This window comes from Centruroides vittatus, unplaced genomic scaffold, assembly GCF_030686945.1.
Source record: "Centruroides vittatus isolate TY-2023 unplaced genomic scaffold, ASM3068694v2 contig_1033, whole genome shotgun sequence".
Taxonomy (NCBI): domain Eukaryota; kingdom Metazoa; phylum Arthropoda; class Arachnida; order Scorpiones; family Buthidae; genus Centruroides; species Centruroides vittatus.
The window spans coordinates 755,425-775,659 of NW_027120671.1; the positions used below are offsets into that span (position 1 = coordinate 755,425).

The 20,235-nt window shown below is 24.1% G+C and overlaps 1 protein-coding gene across 3 annotated transcripts in view; it reads right to left on the reverse strand.

Moving 5' to 3' along the window:
- Positions 1-5,128: 5,128 nt before the first annotated feature.
- The window catches only part of LOC136968517 (neuroligin-4, X-linked-like), a 45,321-nt gene continuing 30,214 nt past the window's right edge, over positions 5,129-20,235 (reverse strand). Inside the window, exons 5-9 of one of the 3 annotated variants that reach the window (XM_067262496.1) lie at positions 19,131-19,246; positions 12,334-12,842; positions 11,386-11,663; positions 7,315-7,427; positions 5,129-5,468 (exon numbers count right to left, since the gene is read on the reverse strand). In XM_067262496.1, the coding sequence (XP_067118597.1) occupies positions 7,391-7,427; positions 11,386-11,663; positions 12,334-12,842; positions 19,131-19,246 (940 nt within the window). In that variant the 3' untranslated portion in view covers positions 5,129-5,468; positions 7,315-7,390. Of the gene's footprint in view, positions 5,469-7,314; positions 7,428-8,510; positions 8,554-11,381; positions 11,664-12,333; positions 12,843-19,130; positions 19,247-20,235 lie in introns of those variants that run through there. The other 2 variants (XM_067262503.1, XM_067262509.1) reach the window with 2 other exon arrangements.

The window sequence follows — 20,235 nt, forward strand, 5'->3', positions numbered from 1 at the left end:
AAAGATTATAGTAAAAATTCGATACTACTACTTTAAATCTTTCATCTTGGTAAAGTAAATACGTTAATTAATGAAAAATGTGATATTTATATTCGTGTCAACTTTCGAATTGAAGTAATTCAACAGTCCTTTGATGTTTCTTTCCTCTTCTTCAACGTTTTCTCACCCCCTCTTCTTTAATTTATTAATACTTAAAATACATTTATCAAAGTAAAAATTAAAGAAATATTAAGTCAGTTAAAGTTTTATAAAATTAAAGAAGTTAATAAAAGAAAACAAACACTTATAATTCATCAAAAAGTTGTACTGTACTGTACAAGTAATTTTATGTTTGATTTTTTTTTTAATATTATATCAAACAATAATTTTCTCTAATTTCTTACACTTGTAAAGTTTTTAAACTTTATAATATAACTATTGTGTCGACAATATCTTTACATACCGCATAATACCTTTATGTTCCCTTCAGTTGCCGTTATTAAGAGGTTTAATTGTATTTTTATAAATGATCACCTGTTGAATGCAATTTTAACACCTATTCCTATACGTTTATATATTTATCCTTTTGGAATGTATTTAAGAAAAAAATTATTACAATTTAAACTGTAGAGAATTTTTAGGTTATTATGATCTTAATACCCCGAAAATTTGAAATGAAACTTTGTTGTTGATGAAAAACTTTCTTTAAACAAAAGATTTTATAATGTAAATTATCATAAACGGTGTAAATGTTTACAGATTATCCAAAAGTTAATGGGTATTTATTTATTTATTTATTTATTATTAAACACTTTTATTTAATTCTATTTGTATCATGTCCTAGAATCTTGCGACTCAAATTTCGTCCACTTCTAATTAATGTAGAAGGCTGAAACTTTGAGGACATACATAGGTCCGATGACTGCATTTTAAGCTAATAGTTTTATGGATGGACCCACCTCTACCTTCCTCACTCGAAAATTCGATAAGCATGAGCAAAGGTAGAATGTGTGTGTTTGTGTGTAAATGTATTGTAGTGATGTATATGGTGGGGGTGTATGGTTATACCCCGCCATCCTCTACCCCCTTTGTGTAATTATTTTAAGATATTTATTAATTTACAAGTTTAATTATCGATACATAAATAAAATTATTATATAATGTTAATTAGTAATATACAATATATAAATAATTAATAATCGATTTAATTATTTATATATTTATTTATCCTCGCATACAGAAATAGTTGTTAAAACTGTAAATTCTAATAGTTTAATAATTATTTAACTATAAGTAACATAATTAATAGTTAAATTATATACAGTCGAACCTCTAAACGGCGGCCATTTTTGTTCCTGTCAGTGGCCGTTGTTCACAGGTTTTACTGTATGTATTGATATATAATTGTCTTTAATATACTTAAAAAATTAAAGTTATCATTGGTGTATAAATTTAAAATTAAGAATTTTCTTAATACTTAATAATAATTGTTTAATTTAATTCATTTATGTAATGAAAATAAAAATTAATTATCTTAAAATATTTTATAAATTTCAATAGAATTAATCAATTTATCGATTGTTTTTATTAAATTATATCTAAAATAATTAATTTTAAAGCCAATAAATCAATTTACTTGATAAAAATAATTGATGAGTTTATTAATAAATAAATATTTTTAATTTAAAAATATTTATTAAGAACGAAAAATTTATTTAAAAAATAAAAAAATAAATTAAGAATTGCTTTATATCCCGCGATGATATTGAATTTTTAATTAATTTATATATTAAATTTTATATATATTTTAAAAAATTCGACGGATCATATCGATGCTGCATGGACTGATTATTTCCTCTTCTCTTTCAGGAATTGCCAGCGTATTTTTATAAATGAAGAATTTAATTAAAAAGAATAAATAAATAACATGAATTCACCTGAAAATCTATTATATTTTGTCATATTATAGTACATAACGTATGACATTTTTATCATTGATCACCATGTAAAACGAGTTACTTGATTTTCGGATCTAGCAGCGTTATATGATATAGAAATTATTATCTGATGTCCACATTTCCATCAGATTTCATATAATTCGTGTAGCCCTATCTAATATCTTTATACGGAATTTATTTCCTGTCACATCTTTTATATTATTAAGGTTTAAATTACATAAAATATATTTTTCTTTCGTCTTTGTATCCTTGGTTAAATATATTGTAAACAAACTGTTCAGCTGTTTGTTTACTTTTTGGTTTATTTAGCGTTGTGGCAAATTAATCTTTAAGTTATAAATCTGTATAACCTCAGTTATAAAAACATATTAAATAATTTAAATTTGACGTAAATTATTACGTGTAATAGTTACGTTGGCAGCAGGTAAGGAAGAAAAAGAAAGATAAATATAATATCATCTGTATGTTCTTGACTAAAAGTAGTATTAAAGAGAAACCAAAGTTTTGATATTTGATTCCTTCTTCGATCCAACAAATAACAAGATGTCTACGTAAAAAAGTGTTGTTTTTTTCTCATCTCTTCTTTAAAAATTTCAAATCTATTCAGAATACAATTTCAAAACATATTTTTACCGAGATATTTTTAAAACCTTTATACGGTAGAATACACAAAACATCTGATGTTTTATTTTATAAAATATAAAAGAAGTATATTCTAAAATTTACTTGAAGTGTATAAAATAACAACAACAACAAAAAAAAGAAAAGAAAAAACTTACAAATTCTGAATTTTTTTTTATCTTCACTGTATGATTTTTCTTCTTCTTCTTCTTTTTTTCTTAATTTAAAGATTTTTGAAAGTTTCTTCTGTGATTTTATACAAATAATATAAAGCTTCTGTAGATTTTCTACTGTTTTGTTGTTATTAAAATAGAGATTAACTTGTAAAGAATTTTAAAAAAAAAACATTATATCTTGTGTAAGACTCCGTAACATATAAATCCTATTATTTAAACGTATACTTTTTTTTATTTTTATATATTATAATTGGGTGTTTGTTTCATTTTTAATGTGTGGATGGCTTATTTGGCTCGTTGGGCATGCATCTTTCGTATACAAGATAAAGATTATTCCAATTTAAAAAACAATAAATATTAGCTTCAAGATAGAGAATTCAGAAAGGAAAATATAATTGCGCCATTCGATAGACTATTAAAGTACTTTTATAGTATTTTTATTGCTATAATAGATGTTATTTTAAGGTGTACAATAGCAAATTCCTGTGTTCCAATTAACACTATAATCCTCTTATAATTGTTCCTATTATTACGTGTTTATATGAACATTGTCTGATATAATAATCTATATCACTATTGTCTGTATACACATATAAGTTATATATTATATTATACTGTATATACACGCATACAAGAAAGTTTTACGCTATTGTTTAATATAAATTATGTTAATTTCGCTCTATATGTCTATAATAAACAGTAGATTATAAACTCAAATACACTAAACTATATAGTTAAATTGTTTTATATTATTAATTACGTTATAAATAATTTAAGTAAAGGTTATTATTTATTTCAATATATTAAATTTTTCGTTTAAATACTTTAAAGACACTTTATATCGATTCTTAAATTCTTAAATGAAACTTTCACTTAATTAATTAATAGAAGAATAATCAAATTGTCGTGTTTATGGACGTAATATAATTATAATTATTATTATTATTTAATTAAATAAGAATAATTTACTTTAAACGCTATAAAATTGAATTTTTTTTTTAATTTTTAACTGCAACTTTAATTACATTTTATTAAATTAATTTTTAATGCTTTCTTTTCTCGATTTTTCTGATATTTTCTGTTGCATTTCATTTATTAAAAGACGAATTATATAATAAATTTTAAGCTTTTTCTTTTCTAGTATTCTCTACGCGAAAATATTAAACAATAGCGTAAACAATCAATATCCAGTTGGATTTTCTTGGTTACGCTTCATATTTTACTGTATAATTCTTATAGTAATTACTTTAATATTGTTAACTAACACTTGAAATCCAATAATCTGTTTAAACTTACTTCAGTGTTGGAGTAATCACATCCAAACATGTTATTCGATAGAAATGACGTATAAGTAAAAATGGCGACAGGAAACAACGTGCTAGAAAGATTAATGGACTAGTCGATTTAATCCCAGTAGTCCAATGCCAGTTGTAGAAACGTCTACAACTTAATCAAAGATTCGGTTTGTAATTTACGTTTTGAAGAATTGTCATTTAAATGCATATATTCATGTTTAATTCACTCAGAAAAAGGAAATCATCCTGTTTAATATATCATCTATTAGCATTTAATTTAGTTTAAAGCCAATTAAATTTTATTTAATTGTACTAAAGTCGAATTAAATTTTTAAAATTCATTTTTTTTAAATAGAAAATAATAATTTAATAACTTTTACGTTATTTATTTCCTAATAAATTAGTAAAGTAATTAACATAATTTATATTTCTTATTTATTTATTATAATAAATTAAGGGAATAAATTAATGTTTTATTCGTTTATTACATTATTAATTTTAATTATTTATAATAAAGGAGGAAAATTAAAAATAATAAATAAAAATTATATAGATAATTCCTCTACCGAAAATGATTGTTTATTTTAGTTTTAAATATTTATTATAGTTTTTTTAAAAAAAAATCATCATCCTCTTGTATACTTTTATATTTTTAACGTAGTTTAAACCATTATTTAAACGTAAAAAAAAACGAATTAATTAATTTTTTATGGTCAAATTTTTTACATTTTTCTTAAGTTTCGTTTATGTTTTCTCGAATAATTTTTAATTAATTATAAAATAAGAATTAAATTTAAAAAAAAAAACACAATCAAATTTATACTTTCATAATTCTAAAACCTTGTCTTTATATATTTATTCTGCTTTAAATCAAACACGGTTTGTCAAACATATTATAAATCCTTTTATATAAAATTTTTGTATGTTATATATATATATATATATATATAATCCGAAGAACAAACTGTTACATAACACTTGCATTATTTAATACTTGTTTTGATCATTCTCCTGTATTTAAAAAAAAATTTGATAAATAGGCCTATATATATAATATATATATATATATACAAATGGGGATCTTATAAGACAATACAACAGAGTTTCAAATCTTTTTACTTTCATTTCAATACAATACTAAAATACGGTTTAATCAAGCCAAATTCCTGATATTGAAATTAATCTTGTCAAATTTTGGAGAGACAATATTCGGGTTTTTGCGTTCTGTTCGGGGGAGGATTCGGAGTTCTTATATCAGGTTGAGAACGCTGTTGGGCGGAGAGGAAGGTTGTGAATTACATTTTTTTTGTATTTTTTTGTCTTTTTTTTAAATTCCCGGCTGCTGGTCTCTGGTTGTTCCAACGTACGAATACACAGACACGGAGATAGCAAGGCACATACTGTACAAAGGATCGCACGGCAGAAGCAACACAAGACACCTGTAAAAAAAGAGAGAAAGAGAGAGAGAAATATTAAAAAAGAATTGATATCGAATCGGCAAATCTTTTTATACTATATTCATATATTTTATATAGAAAACACCGTATGTTATTTTGTACTCAGATCCAAATCGCATCGCTCTATCATCGTTATATAAGCATCCCATACAATATATTAGATGTTGAGTGATATCCGAGAATGAAAATCCATCTGACATTGTAAACAAAGCAATTTTCTTGTTGAGAGTGGCAGTTACTCCACTTATCATTCAGAATACTACCGAGAATGACTTCCAGCAACATCACCTATGTAAGAACAGATTCACTTACAGATAGCTAGGGTATCTAATAAGAATGGACATAGTTATTCGAACCATCTTCATATATATCATAGCTAATATTATGGTGAAGAGAGATGGTTATGCAGCATTTTCCTTTACTGCAGTTTCATAAATAATCGTGAAAATATTTCCTACTTTAATACGTATAGATAAATAAATATATAATCTACAAAATGTTAAATTATCATAATAATAATAATTAATATCCTATCGATGTAAATTAAAGGTGATAAATTTACTTAATTCTTTATACTTCTATGTCTTTAAATATTGTTTATATATATATTATCCACGTATCTTATTTATAAACAATGTCTGAGTGGATAATATATAAACAAAAGTGATAAATTTTCTCTTCTATTTATTTAATAAAAAGATAATATTACGAAAATAAAAATACCAGTAAATTGAGATAATTTAAAGTAAAAATTGTCATTGGTTATTGCCATAAAAATAAGTTTTAGTGTTGTTATCCAACGACATTCGATCCAGAGAAACAAATCAATGTTTATCCTAGTGTCATAAAGGGAAAAAAAACAAGGGAAAAAAGGGAGAGAATTCTGACAAATCGTTTAAAATCAAAAACATGAATTGAAAACAAAGTACCGTTTTAGTAAAATCTTTAAGCAACAATTGTGCTATTCTTTATGACGTAGAAGAAGCCGAGTAAATACAATACAAAGATTTATACTAAAGTACATTATGGATCAAAAGTTACTCGAATTACCTTAAAAGAATTTTAACAATGTTGACCTTTAGTATTTTGAAAGCAAATAAAAATTGAATTATAGCCTGTATATGCTATACAAAAATCAATAAAATGCCCCATATATATCATTTCTAACTTTTTATATTCAATTTTCAACTTCTCGTGAATTTTTCCTGCTTGTTTCTTTTTTTTTATTACTTTCTAAAACAAAGACACCCTATACCATTTAAAGCATTAATTATCTCGAGTGCATTTAATAAAAAATAAGTCTAAAATGATCTTGTGCGATGTCAGGAAAAAAAAATTCCTCTCGTAAATCAACAACAAGAGTAATACGTGTTTACAAATCATACTTCACTATTTTCTATTATCAATATCTGTTAAGGTCCTTTATTAAAAAAAATAACGGGGAAAAAACACAATAAATAATCTATGTTAATCTTATAAGATGATCAAACCGAGAATTTTATGTATCTACACTTTTAAACTACTGTAAATAAATCATTTGCTGTAGAAGTTCCCTTGCCTTATCTACCAAACGACTCGGTAAGGCTCTGAACTAATAAAATATTTTAAGACACTTTTACTATATCTTCTTCTTATAGAGGATCTTGTTGTTGAAAAGATACAGCACATAAATTACTATAGAGAAAGTCTTGTTTACAAAAAGAAAAAAAACAAAGGCACTTTATAAAATGATTGTCATTATCTACGTATATTAAAAGAATATTTTAATTAAAATAAAATACTGTGTATGGAATTTTTATCGTTTACTGTTTATGAAAAATGTCCTTACCCCTCTGCAAATTTGAAACTAACTTCTGCAACGCTTCTATGTTACAAGTCTCTTTGTCTCCAGTCGATGCTTCCTATTACACAGTAGTTTCCTGCCTCGTATCCTTGAAGTGCCTAAAAAATAAAGAAGAAATATCCTAATTCAGGATTAAGTTAGTCAACCATAAAACACACAAACGGAAGACAATATCTTCAAAGGATATCTTTCGAGATAAAGATCAACATTTGTTTACTAGCAATATAAAGTTGAACTTATATTGAAAAATAAATTTGTTATCCTTTCAACATTTTCTTTATTTATTTAATAAATATTTAATTATATAATTTATATTATAATTAAAATTATAACAGCATTAAAAATCAAAGAAATTTTACTTAAAACAAATAAATAATAATAATAAAATTGTAAATAATTTTGATTTATTATGAAAAAGTTTGAATTAAATTTTAAGAGATTTTTCAAAGTTAATTAATAAATTAAAAAGAAACAGGTGCACATGAAATAATAAACAGGTGTAAGAAGTAAATAAAAAATTAATTTAAGTCGTAATAAACAGAAATTATAATGGGAAAAAAAATTAAAATGAACTTTCTATGGTAATAAACAGAGAAAAATTAATTTATATGTCAATAAAAGAAAAAAAAAAGAAAATTTGGAAAAATAAATGTTGATAGATGAATTTGTAAATAAACGAGAAAAATATTAATTAAGTTTATATGTTTATAAATAAATAAACAAACTAGAAACGAACTCAAATTATTTTTATATAATAAATTTTAAAAAAAAAGTCGAATTAAAAAATAATTTTAATAAATATATAAAGAAGCAGGACTTTAAAAAATTATAAAGTATGATAATAATTAAGTTAAAGAGAAACAAGTTAAGGAAAAGTAATTAAGTTTATTTCTTAAAATAGAATTATATTTATTATAATTACTAAACATTAATTAAATTTTTTTTCTTCTCTTTAGTTTAAAAATTAATTTATTTTCCTGTTAGTTTAATGCGGATTTAAACTAATAAATGTTCTAAATTAAATTTTAAAATATTTAATTCTTTTAAAGGATTTTTCAATTAATACTTTTCAAACTATTGTACAGTACTAAAGACTTTATTTAAATTATTAAATATATTAATTATTTAACATTAGACTTAACTCCAAGACATAAAACTATCAAGATTCAATCTTTTAATACCTTTTTAGTATGCATGCTTATAATTGATTTTCTCTTTCACATTCTGGTGCATATTATCAATTATAAATATTAATATATATTTATTTATAAGGAGAATTTTCTTTAATTTCTATATATTTCTTTGAATAATAACAATAATAATAATTATTATTATTATTATAGAAATATTGAAGAACAAACTTGATGATTATTTATTTATTTCTTTACTTTCACAAGAATAATAAACGTCTTTTTATTGTTCATATCGATTGGAAAAATTTAATATCCACAAGCAATATAATTTATATTTTACTTCATTTATTGTTAAAATAAAATAGGAAGGGGAAGAAAAAAATCGAATTGACTTTCTTCGATTAATTACATCTTTGGGATTTTTGCAACAATGAAGAAAATCACATGCCATTATCCACTCTTTTGCCGACTCATTACTTTGTCCATTAAGTGAGCGCGTATAAATGATTGCTAACATTGCTCAATAATAAATTGTAGTCCGACATACACCAGAAAGTGAATGAAAGCAAGCAACCTCCTATAGAAAGAAAATGAGAAATGAACGAGAAAGGGGACAATACATATTGAAGGCAATGCATTTCTCTCATAACTAGAAGTAACTTACAAATTTTATATGATAATAATTTAAGTCATTTGTTTATATATATTCGATTAATATTTGAAATATATCCGTCCTTTTTATGAATATAATCTTCATTTATACTGACGAATTTCAATTGATTATAGCTCTAAAGTTCCTGTTCTGTTAATAATTTTGTCTATTTTCCTATGTGAAATACTCTTTTAAGTTTCTTATTCACTGATAAGATACGATAATATCATTTTATTTTCGTTAGTTTATTATGTAACTGTTAATTTTCAATTTATAAACATATATATATATATATGTATATAACTTAAAAAGACTGTGTTTTATATGTCCAGGTGAGTATGAAACAAACTAAATTTAAAGTAAACATTGAACAGACATTGTTTAATATTTAGAACAAGAAGATATTTAGAATTTTCTACAAAATTAATTAAATTAATTGCATTTTTCTAGTCATTTCAGTCTTTATAACGGTTAACCGACGTCTGGACCACCTCGGTGTTTATATATATATTTAAGTTATTTATTAGTTAATTTAATTATTTCCTAATGAGCCAGTAAGAAAAAAACATTATTATCTTATAATACTATCCAATCTGTTCGGTCTTTTTTACGATGCACCAGCTGAGTTTGCTTATTTGCAGCCAGTCTCTAAAGGATACCTATAGGCCAAGTAAAGCATGTCAACAAAAAGAAAGGGAGAAAAAATAAAACCTGTTCCAGTTCAATCAAGTTAAATACCTTAAGTGTATTCAGCACTAAAAGAAACAAACATATTGTTTTCTTCTAGTGTACCGTGTGTGTGTTTTTTCTTTTCTTTTCCTTTATACGTTTATCATTAATTTTAATTGAACGTGTTTGTTTATTTTAAAGTTTTATACTATGTATACACAGGTAGTCTACTTAACTACTTATTAAGGACTGAGTAGAAGTATAATAGTTAAATTAAATTAGTTGTAATTGAAGGTACATAGATTTTTGGCTTATTTATATCCAGATATTCTTTGTTCGTTTATTCTAAGTGGCTCATAAAATAACTTAATGTCTCTTTACTTAGTTGTAAAATGAAATAATAGAAGTACTTTGCGATGATTTCATGAGTAAGTAGGTAACTCATAAATTATAATTAAATGTAATGATTTAGTAAAGGGAAAAATAAATGTCTTATATAAGAACAGGTTATATTTCTTATTTAAATTAAACTGAATGATTTTTATGTAGAATTTTTTATGGAAATTGGTTAGTTTTATTTGTCTTTTTAAAATATAATTTTATGTGCAGTAAAATAAGAAATATATATATATATATGTGTGTGTGTGTGTGTGTGTGTGTGTGTGTGTGTGTTTAATTAAACAAATTACCTAATAAACATATTTGAATAACTCTCTCCATCCATTTTGGAATGAATATATTTTTAAATAAATATTTTCATCAAAAATCTTTAATAAAGAATTGGAAACACAAAAGTCTTTAGTAAATATCTTAATTAAGTTAATTATTTATTTATCAGAAATAAAAAATAAACTTACAGAAAAATTACATCAAAATTTCGAAAGAACAAAGTTACTGTAACAAACATCGTTAAGTAAATCTTTTTTTTTAAATGAAAAATTAGCTACAAAATATATATTATGCATCTGAGAAAGTTTATAATAAATATATTTAACAAGATCTAATTATAAACTTAGTCTTTAATAAACATATTTAAGGAAAAAAAAATGAGGAGGAAACAATTTGCAAGATGTTACTTTAGTAAAGTTTCAATGAATATCACAAAACATATTTCCATATTAATTGTTACTAGTTATACTTTGATGTCAAATAACTTATACATTGTCGTAATTAATTTAAATAATTATCCCAGGATAGCGCTAATTGATAGAAATTAAATTATGTAATTTTCTAACGAAATTTATAGTAAATTAATCCAATTTTTCTGGCACAAAACGCAATTTATATCATTCGTAAAACGCCATGTGTTTAACGAGTCTTTATCCAAAAATGTCCTAAAATGTCGCGTACATTCTTCGCATCGTTGTATGTCGAATTTGAGATCGAATTTGATTTAATTAGCCTCATATTTCTACTAGAAGTATGAGTGAAATTGCTAAATTTGCCATTAATTCGTTTCGGTTGTTTGACGATACTTTAACGTTAATGTCTCGGAGGAGGATTGGATCTTGGCAGTGCTTTTTTTTGTTATTATTGTTTTTTAAAGGTTTTTCTTTGTGTTTTAGCGTTTAAATGACGCCAATAAAAATGTCACGTACTCACACTCGCAATTCCTGGCCACCCTGCCATTCTGGAGCTAGCATCCGAGGTCCTGGATAAGGCAGAAGTGGTTGGGCTTCTGGTAAAGCTTCTTTCGGTGACGCCGAAGCGACTTTTGGGGACATCCTCTGTGGCAGAGGATTCCCCTTTTGGGAAGGGGACGGCAAAGGGGATGGATAATCTTGAGCTAAAGGATACTGCCCTACGTGGGTAGGAAGGGCCATTGTAGGGTTTTTCGTGGGAACTTCCAGTATCATATCTCCTTCGTTCGGTCTTCTCACCTATACGAAGAATTAAAAGAGTTTATTTTTATTAACTTTTATATGTAATTATTTTATTGTAAAACTCAGTTCTATTAGAAAGGGATCATTAAATGTGAACCATTCCGAGAAAGAACTTAATGCGAATAGGAGCAACATTCCATTAACTCGCTCCATAAAAAAAGTTATTTCGCCGCATTGGATTCGTAATCTTATCGTTTCAATCGTGGTTCATAACCTCTAGTCTCTTGTGGAGCATGAATGTCGAGGTTTTTTCCGACATAGACGATCTGAATTACCCAAACTCCAGAAGAAATGTCAGTCTACGCGTGTTGTGTCTTATCTCTTTCATCACACGTCGACAGAAACCTTGATATCAAAGCATTCCACCAAACTTAACATTGCATACTCGGCAGATTTCTCCCTTTATACAGTTTTTTCCTTCTAAGTAAGGGAAACTGTATCAGTTTAATAAGCATAAAACATATTTTAAATTCACTTTTTTATTTATATCCTTCTCCTCTTGCATTTTTCATCATACCAAATACATTTATCTAACTCTCAAAGACGAGAATATGCAAATCAATTTTCTTCCATGGTGTATTTGATATTTCGTATCGTTTATAAATAAATATATATATATAAATTTTTGTTTAAATTAATATTTTACAAGATATTATAAAGAAATTACCTGATAATTTCTTTTCCACATATTTGTATCGAGTTTGTTTTTATCCCTCTGGTAGTAAACCCCTGCGAAGATGAGTACATTGAGCACCAAAAGGGAACATCCTATGGCAATAGTGACACTGAGGGCAGTCGAATAAGCTCCTTGCTGCATCATCACGGATAAAGAATCAGTCAAGTTGGTAGACGAAGTGATGGTTGCATGCTTATCTTGGTTGTTAGACAATGATGTTGTTGACGTACTCAGTTCCATTTCTCCACTGTTGTTTCCGAGCCCTGGAGAACTAGTGTGGGATACAGTATCTACAGAGGGGGAAATTGTCGATGATAAAGAAACTTTTCTAATGATCTGACGTACTTCGCCATCGTACATGTCTAGGTTGTGGTGGTCTTCCAGTAAATGATGCTCTAAAGGAACATCAGCATCCGGCGGATCATGAAGTTTTGGAATCAAATTAAGCCAAAATGAAAGACGATGAGCATGATAATGGTCGCGAATTTTAGGTTTCGGACCTGTAACGATAATTATACATTAATCGCTAATCATAAAATTCATTAGCAAAACGACTAGCATGCAGAAAATATATATATATATATATATTTTCCCCCCTTCCTTTTCTTCCTCCTCTTCTCTATGTTAAATAAATATTTTACTAAAATTAAGTTTTAAAATCAAAATATGGCTTTTATTTGCTTTTAATATTTTTAGAAAATAGGATAAAGAGAAAAACCATCAATTTATTTGAGGCTTAGTGAAACTAAGATAGCAGTTTATAAAAGCTGCTATCAGTCAATTCTGTTTGAAGACTTAAGACTTCCTTATAATTGAAAAGACAAAAATGGATTGAAAGCTTCTAAACTATTACTTTAAAGGATAAAAAGTCAAAATAAAAAATGACGAAAATATTTTTATAAAGGGGGGGAAAAACTCAATTTATTAAAAGAGAAAGGGGAAATTCCAGTAAATATATATATAAAATTCTTTTTGAATTTGTCGAGAGTCTTAAATGAAAAGATAACGTTATATGAAGAGGGGGGCTTACTTTTCCAAAAGAACTATTTTCGTGACTTCACCCAACTTACTTTAATTATTTATTCAACACAAACAGTTATTAGTCTTAAATGCTGCCTTTTAAGTACAGTACATTCATTATTCAAAGCTTTGTGCTCCTGTTGTATATAATTTTACACGATACTTATACAATACAAACTTGTAGGGTAATACGAGGTCAACGGATGTTGTAACTGGACGATATAATTTTAAAACTTTTCGAAATAATCCAACACTAGAAAAATAGCTGACATATAGCGAGTGAAGCTACTTAATCATAATCTAGCATCTTATATCGTGGCCATTCATCAAAAAAAAGAAAGAAAAGATGATTTGTCTGTAATAAAATACTTCGTACGAAATTTCTGACTTTGAATTAAGCTTTTTTAATAAATTTTTGTTTCTGTTTTTTAATGCATTAGTCTCTCTCTCTCTCTCTCTCTCTCTCTCTCCTTTGCCAGGAAAATAGGGTAAGAGGCTATTAAGACAAATTAATATTTAAAATATTTTTAAATGAAATTTTCTTAAATTATAATTTTAATAATTGAATTTAAAACGATGTTATTTTTATAAAAATAAAAATAAATTTTTAAATTATTATCGTAACTCGTAAAAATAAATGTATTTATATAGGCCTATATATATATAAGATACTTTTTACGTGATTAAAATTGATAATTTTGCATAATTTAAAGCGAAAAATTATTATGGAAGATATAATATTTATCCTCTAAAAATGTCTTTACTGCATTTTACAGTATATTAATAATCTCGTAATTAATTTACTGCTACTCTGTTATAGTGAATTAAATGCTTAATTATCCACTTAACAACTAATAAAAGCATTAAATGAGTTTAGTAATATTCTAGTCAACAACTTTATGTAAAAAGAGTAAGCCATAAAGTAAGGAAGAAAAAAAAATTAAATATATGTATAAAAAAACTTTAAGTTTTATCTTCTAGAAGCCTTTACTTTCTTTATGTATATACACACATCCCCATAAAGAAAAATCTTACTTATACAAAAACCTATTATCTAAATTTATAATTAATGCTATTTATAACCAAATTAAATGGATATTTATAATAAAAAAGCATGTAAAAAGAGTACAGAGTAATTAAAAAGCGATTATTCTTACACAGCGATCACTTATGAAAGGACATATATCATAGTGATTTATAGAACTGGCCGCTGTAACATATTTTAAATGATAAAATTAACTATCTTTGTGGAAGATTATTTTATAACCTACGATAATAATAATAATAAATAACTTTGGAATTTGTTATTTTATCCCATCCGGTAATTTTCACTCCAAATCCTTTACTTTTATAATAAGTTTATGTCTTCGGTACTAAGTAGGAACCTACTGAACAATCAGTAAATTTTCCCAAGAGGCGTGAACTCGAGTATAAACTAAGAAGAAAATAAGGGCATTCAAATGGTAACCATTCCTTTTAACAACGAGATAAAATTGATGCAATTACAACTTACTAATCTATCATTAAGAGAATTAAACGCTATTATTCTTAACACAAGCGAACCATTTTTCTTCGCACGCATCGTACTGTTTATGCATTTTTACAGTGGAAAACTAGCAAAATCAATTAAAATAAAATGTTAGAATTAAATGCGAGAAGACACATTTTTATATATAATTCAAAATGATCTCGTAATATTTAATTAAAAAATATATATATTACAGGCATTTAGTGTTTAATTATTATTATTTTTTCATTCTTTTTCTATCCTCCAAATCGAAGTTTTCAACCATAAAAATAAATTTCATTAACGTGTTTTCTTTTGTACGAATAAAAATCAAAGAATAAAATTCACTAAAATCCCGTTGTAAAGTCAAATGTACAATAAAAAATAATTATAATAATAAGGAAAAAAAAATAATAAGTGTTTTACGAAGATATTTATATTGATAAATCGTTCTGTAAATAGATCATATTCGAGGAAAAAAAATAATAATGATGATAAAATAAATTAAGATAATAATGTGCATTTAAATTTTAAATTAATATATTATTACATAATAAAATATATATATATATATAACTTTATTTCACTATTAAATAATTTAAATGTAATAAAATTTGATTGTTTTAGAGAATTTTTTAATCATTATTTTCTAACATAAAATTCGAAATTATCGACTTAAAAATTGCTTTAAAAATATTAAATAATAATAATAATAATCGAAATTAAAATGTTTATGAATTTAAATTATTATCGAAGTTTTTTTTTATTCTTAAAAAAATATTATTATAATTAAATTATGCCAGATAGTTAAATTAAGCATTAATCGAAATTTTTACGTAAAGTAAGGAAAAAAAACGTAAAGATTAATTATAATTAATTAAAAATGTCAATTCATATAATTACAAATAATATATATATATATATTTTAAGTTTAGAAGACATTTAATATTTATTTTTAGACGTGATAATACATCTTAAATGTATTACTGATAAATGAAAGATCGCTTATCGTTTACGCGCGATTTAAAAAAAAACTGCGAAACTTTTAAACTCTGTGGTTTATACTGTAAAAAAAAAAAATGTTTAAAAATATCACAGTTAATATCTATTTCTTCTTCAATTTATAGAAATAAAAAGAAAGTTTATATCACTACTTTTAACAGCTTTAAAAAAAAATGCAAATGTATATTTTATTAATACATTTCTTAATTAAATCGTTAAAAGTTATTTTTTTTTAAAAATCTTTAATTACTTATTTTAAAAAATTAGATAAAAAATTGTATTTTGTTTTTTTTAGTTAAAAAATATATAAAATTATAACTTAATTTAACTTTTAAACATATAATAAATTAAAGTTTTATATATATAAAAAAATCGTATTTTAATCTATTATTCGATTTAAACTATCGGCATAAATCTTTATTTTATTTTATTTTATTTCTTTTAAACGAAAATTGTATTTTGTCATGAACAAAGCTCTTTCTTGGAAGATTAAAAAATAAAAAAATAAATTTTCTAAACTAACTTTTTGTTTTCATCTTGAATAAATCAAAAAATAAAAAAAAAATGAATTGAATTTATTCCGGATTTCTCTTTATATTTTCCATATTTTTATAATAAATCGATAACTGATAAAGAAATTTAAAAATAAATTATCATTATTATATAATTAACATCATTAAAATTGTATAAAGATTATTTAATAATTTATATAAATAAATAAAATAATATATGTATTAATAATATGTATTAATTATTATTCGAAAGGTTTATCATTTAATTTATAATATTTATTTTATTCTATTTTACTGGAGAAATTTATTTAAATGTATAGAAAAATATTTGCTGGTAGTAAATAAACACTGCGAATTTTTATAGTGTATATAAGAATTGTACGCATTTATAAGGCTTATATTTAAATATTTTACTGTTTAAATTCCTCGCACTTGTTATTAAATTTATGTTTTAATTAGGTATATTGTTTGCATCAATTAAAAATTGTACTAAAGAGCTAATTTAATTATGTATATATGTATATACATATTAAGGTCTAGTAATTATATTTATTATATTTAATATATAAAAAAGCAAATATAATAAATAAATTTTTTTAAAAAAAGATGTATAATCTAACTCTATGAATGACGACTTTAGGGACACACACTACACATGTCTAAATAGGAAAAAAGAATGACTCAACATAATGAATAAAACATATCTCTTGAATAAATTAAATAATTTCACAAATGTTCTGCTAAAAAATTTAAAAAATTACGTGAGAACTAATTTCCTTCTCTCAAGAAAAAATTTAAAAAATAATAATAATAATAAAAAAGACGGATCAATATTTATTTAAAAAATCTTTTATGTCGAGCATATTAAAAATAAAAACACGAGTAATCTGATATCAAAGTAATTGTTTTTCCCCTCCTTGACAAATTTCTAATCAAGGAAAAAGAAAACAAATCAATTTATTAAGTAATAATTTCGTAAATATAATCAAAAACAGTGTTTGACTTGTAGAAGATTCGGTGTCGTAACAATAAAAATAAAGAAGAGATTCAAAAAATAAATACTATTTTATAAAAATGGAGACAAATATCTACCAAACTTCAAACCTTTTCTAATATCATGAATATAGTAAAGGAATACTACATAAATTTTTCGAATTCTACCTTTTGTTTTTTTACGTCAGTGGAAACCTTTTATTTGAATATGTTCACGTTTTTTTTTATAAATAAAATTTTTGTTCACGTTTTATAAAAGCACGCTTTTAACATTGTACTGTATACATTTATACGCGTACACGTCTACAATATAAAATATTTTTTGTGTTATTATACTTTATTGTCTTTTTTTTAAAACTTCTTTCGTCATAGATATTGACAGTTTTTCTGTTGTCAAAAAAAAAGAAAGAAATATATCAATTATATCCCGATGTCAGTTATTATCGAATATAATTTTTCATTTTGTTAACTGCTAATCTGTTCTTTTTTACAGTAACATTTCCTATTTTCTTTACCATTCGATGTGGAAAATAAAATTAAAATTTTTTAATAATAAAAAAATAATCATTTTAAATGTAAAAAGAAACCTTGTGAATATTAATAAAATATTGCTTAAAATTTTTAAGTATTTTTTTTTTTCAGTATATATACAATACACTAGGATAAATACTAGTAGAGTTATAGGAGAAATATGGAGATATTATACGGCCTAACACTACCATTTTGCCTACAGCTAGAAGAGGATTTAAATTTATTGTAGTTCTAAGTTATTATGTATGAGGTCCTTCACCTTTCAACAAAATAATAATGAATTTAGAAGCGTAAAGATGTAGTCTCATAGCGCGGAGGTTTTAAGTTGTAGCTTGTGTAAATCCATCTTTGCCTATAGGCTACGGTCCTTATTATCGGTTATTGTCATTTATATATTGTTAAGTATTATTACATTTTATCAAACGTAAGGATAACGGAGCATTATTTAAATAAATGAATAATGATCGAAATCCGTATTTAATGCCCTTATGGGAAACAAAGTAAACACACATTCTGTCAATAATCACTTAACAGTCAATGGAAATCAATGACTACAAACGTACATATTCAAATGAAGATTGCGTTAAGTAACCTTTCAGTTTAGATTTGTATATAATTAATCAATTATTTAAAAATTCTTTAAGAAATAAAACTCTTTTCAACCGACTTAATTTTCTCTCTCTTCTATTGTAAATTTAAATTTTAAATTAGTTTAACTTCCTTTCTAATCATTACCACATTTAATGTTTATAAAATTAAATTAATTCCAGGTGTGCTTTTCCTTGCCTTTATATACATACATAAATATATATTTTACATGGATAAGAAATTTAAGACAAAAGGATTTCCTTCAATCAATTATTGATATTTTAATTTATCATATTGATATGGAATTAAATTAAGTTGAAAACGTTTAACGATTTTTAAAATATTTCCTATATATATAGCCTATATATTCGAAAAATGGAGAATTTAAATTAAATATTGAAAAACAATTTATCACAAAATATAGGCCTATCATTTTACTATCACAAACTTTAAGTAATTATTTTATGATTTTGGTTGATATTTTGTCTTCTATAGTCTATTATCCTTCTTATATACAGCCATTTTTTTTTATGGCATTGATTGAATGAGAAGAGAATTTAAAATATCTCTAAAACTAAATTAAATTTTAAAAGTTTAATTTAATTATTATATAAAATAAAATATATATTTTTTACCAATATATAAATACTGTTGGTGTACAGAATTGTACATGGGCCAAGTTAATTTTTCAGATCTTACTTTCTCTCTTTCATCAATTGAATCTTCTTCTATTGAGAAATAATTTGGATCTCTAAAGGAAAAAATAAATAAATAAATAAATAATGAGTTAAAAATATATATTATACTTATGATTATACTTTTTTCAATTTTTAAAGACTAGATAATTAAATTATTTAAAATTTAATTGATTTTTTTTAATTCTCCCTCCATTTTTTTAATTATTTAATTTCTAAAAGTGTTCTTAGTTTAACATGTTTTTAATCATCCATCTAGAAATCAATTTTTAAAATAAAACAAATTGTTTTGGAAGAAAAAATTGGTTATTTTCATTGCATCCATTTTCTTTAAACAGATGCTCTCCTTTTATTTATTTATTTATTTTATTTTTATTGATCTCTTAATAGAAAATCACAGATTTCCCCAGTTAAAATATTTTTTTTTAAAAAAGGAACAATAATAATAATAATAATAATAAAGCAGGCAAACATTTTTCATTGACATTTTTCTTAAGCAAACATCTACTAGTAATAAAATAAAATTTTAAAGTATTTATAAATGTATAAATATATTCATTTTGAATTTTATCTAATTCAAAAGATTGATGTTTATTTGGAATTTTCTTAAATATATTAAACAGATATCTTTCGAACAGTACAACAAAAATCAATAATAGAAAATTTTATCTGGTGTGATAATTTCATAAAGTTTTATTATTATTATTATAATTATTGATATAAATATTATTTTTCTCCAAAAATTAAAAAAAATTAACGTACATCATCTACCAAAAATAAAAAAATAATAAAAAAAAGAAAACTAGGAAAGGAAGAAGAGGAAAAGATAGAAAAGAAAAAAAAAAAATGTCTTTGTGAAGGAATTGCTGGTAGCATTTGGTCAGGGTAAGGTCATTAACCCAATAAAAATCATTGTAAGAAATTTCCTATAAAAATTTTTATTAACATTTTATAAGCTCGGAAACGGTTCCTAACTTGTCAAAAGTAAATTTTAATAAAAGAATAAATTTCTGATAACATCTTTGTATTGGACTGACATGGTCAA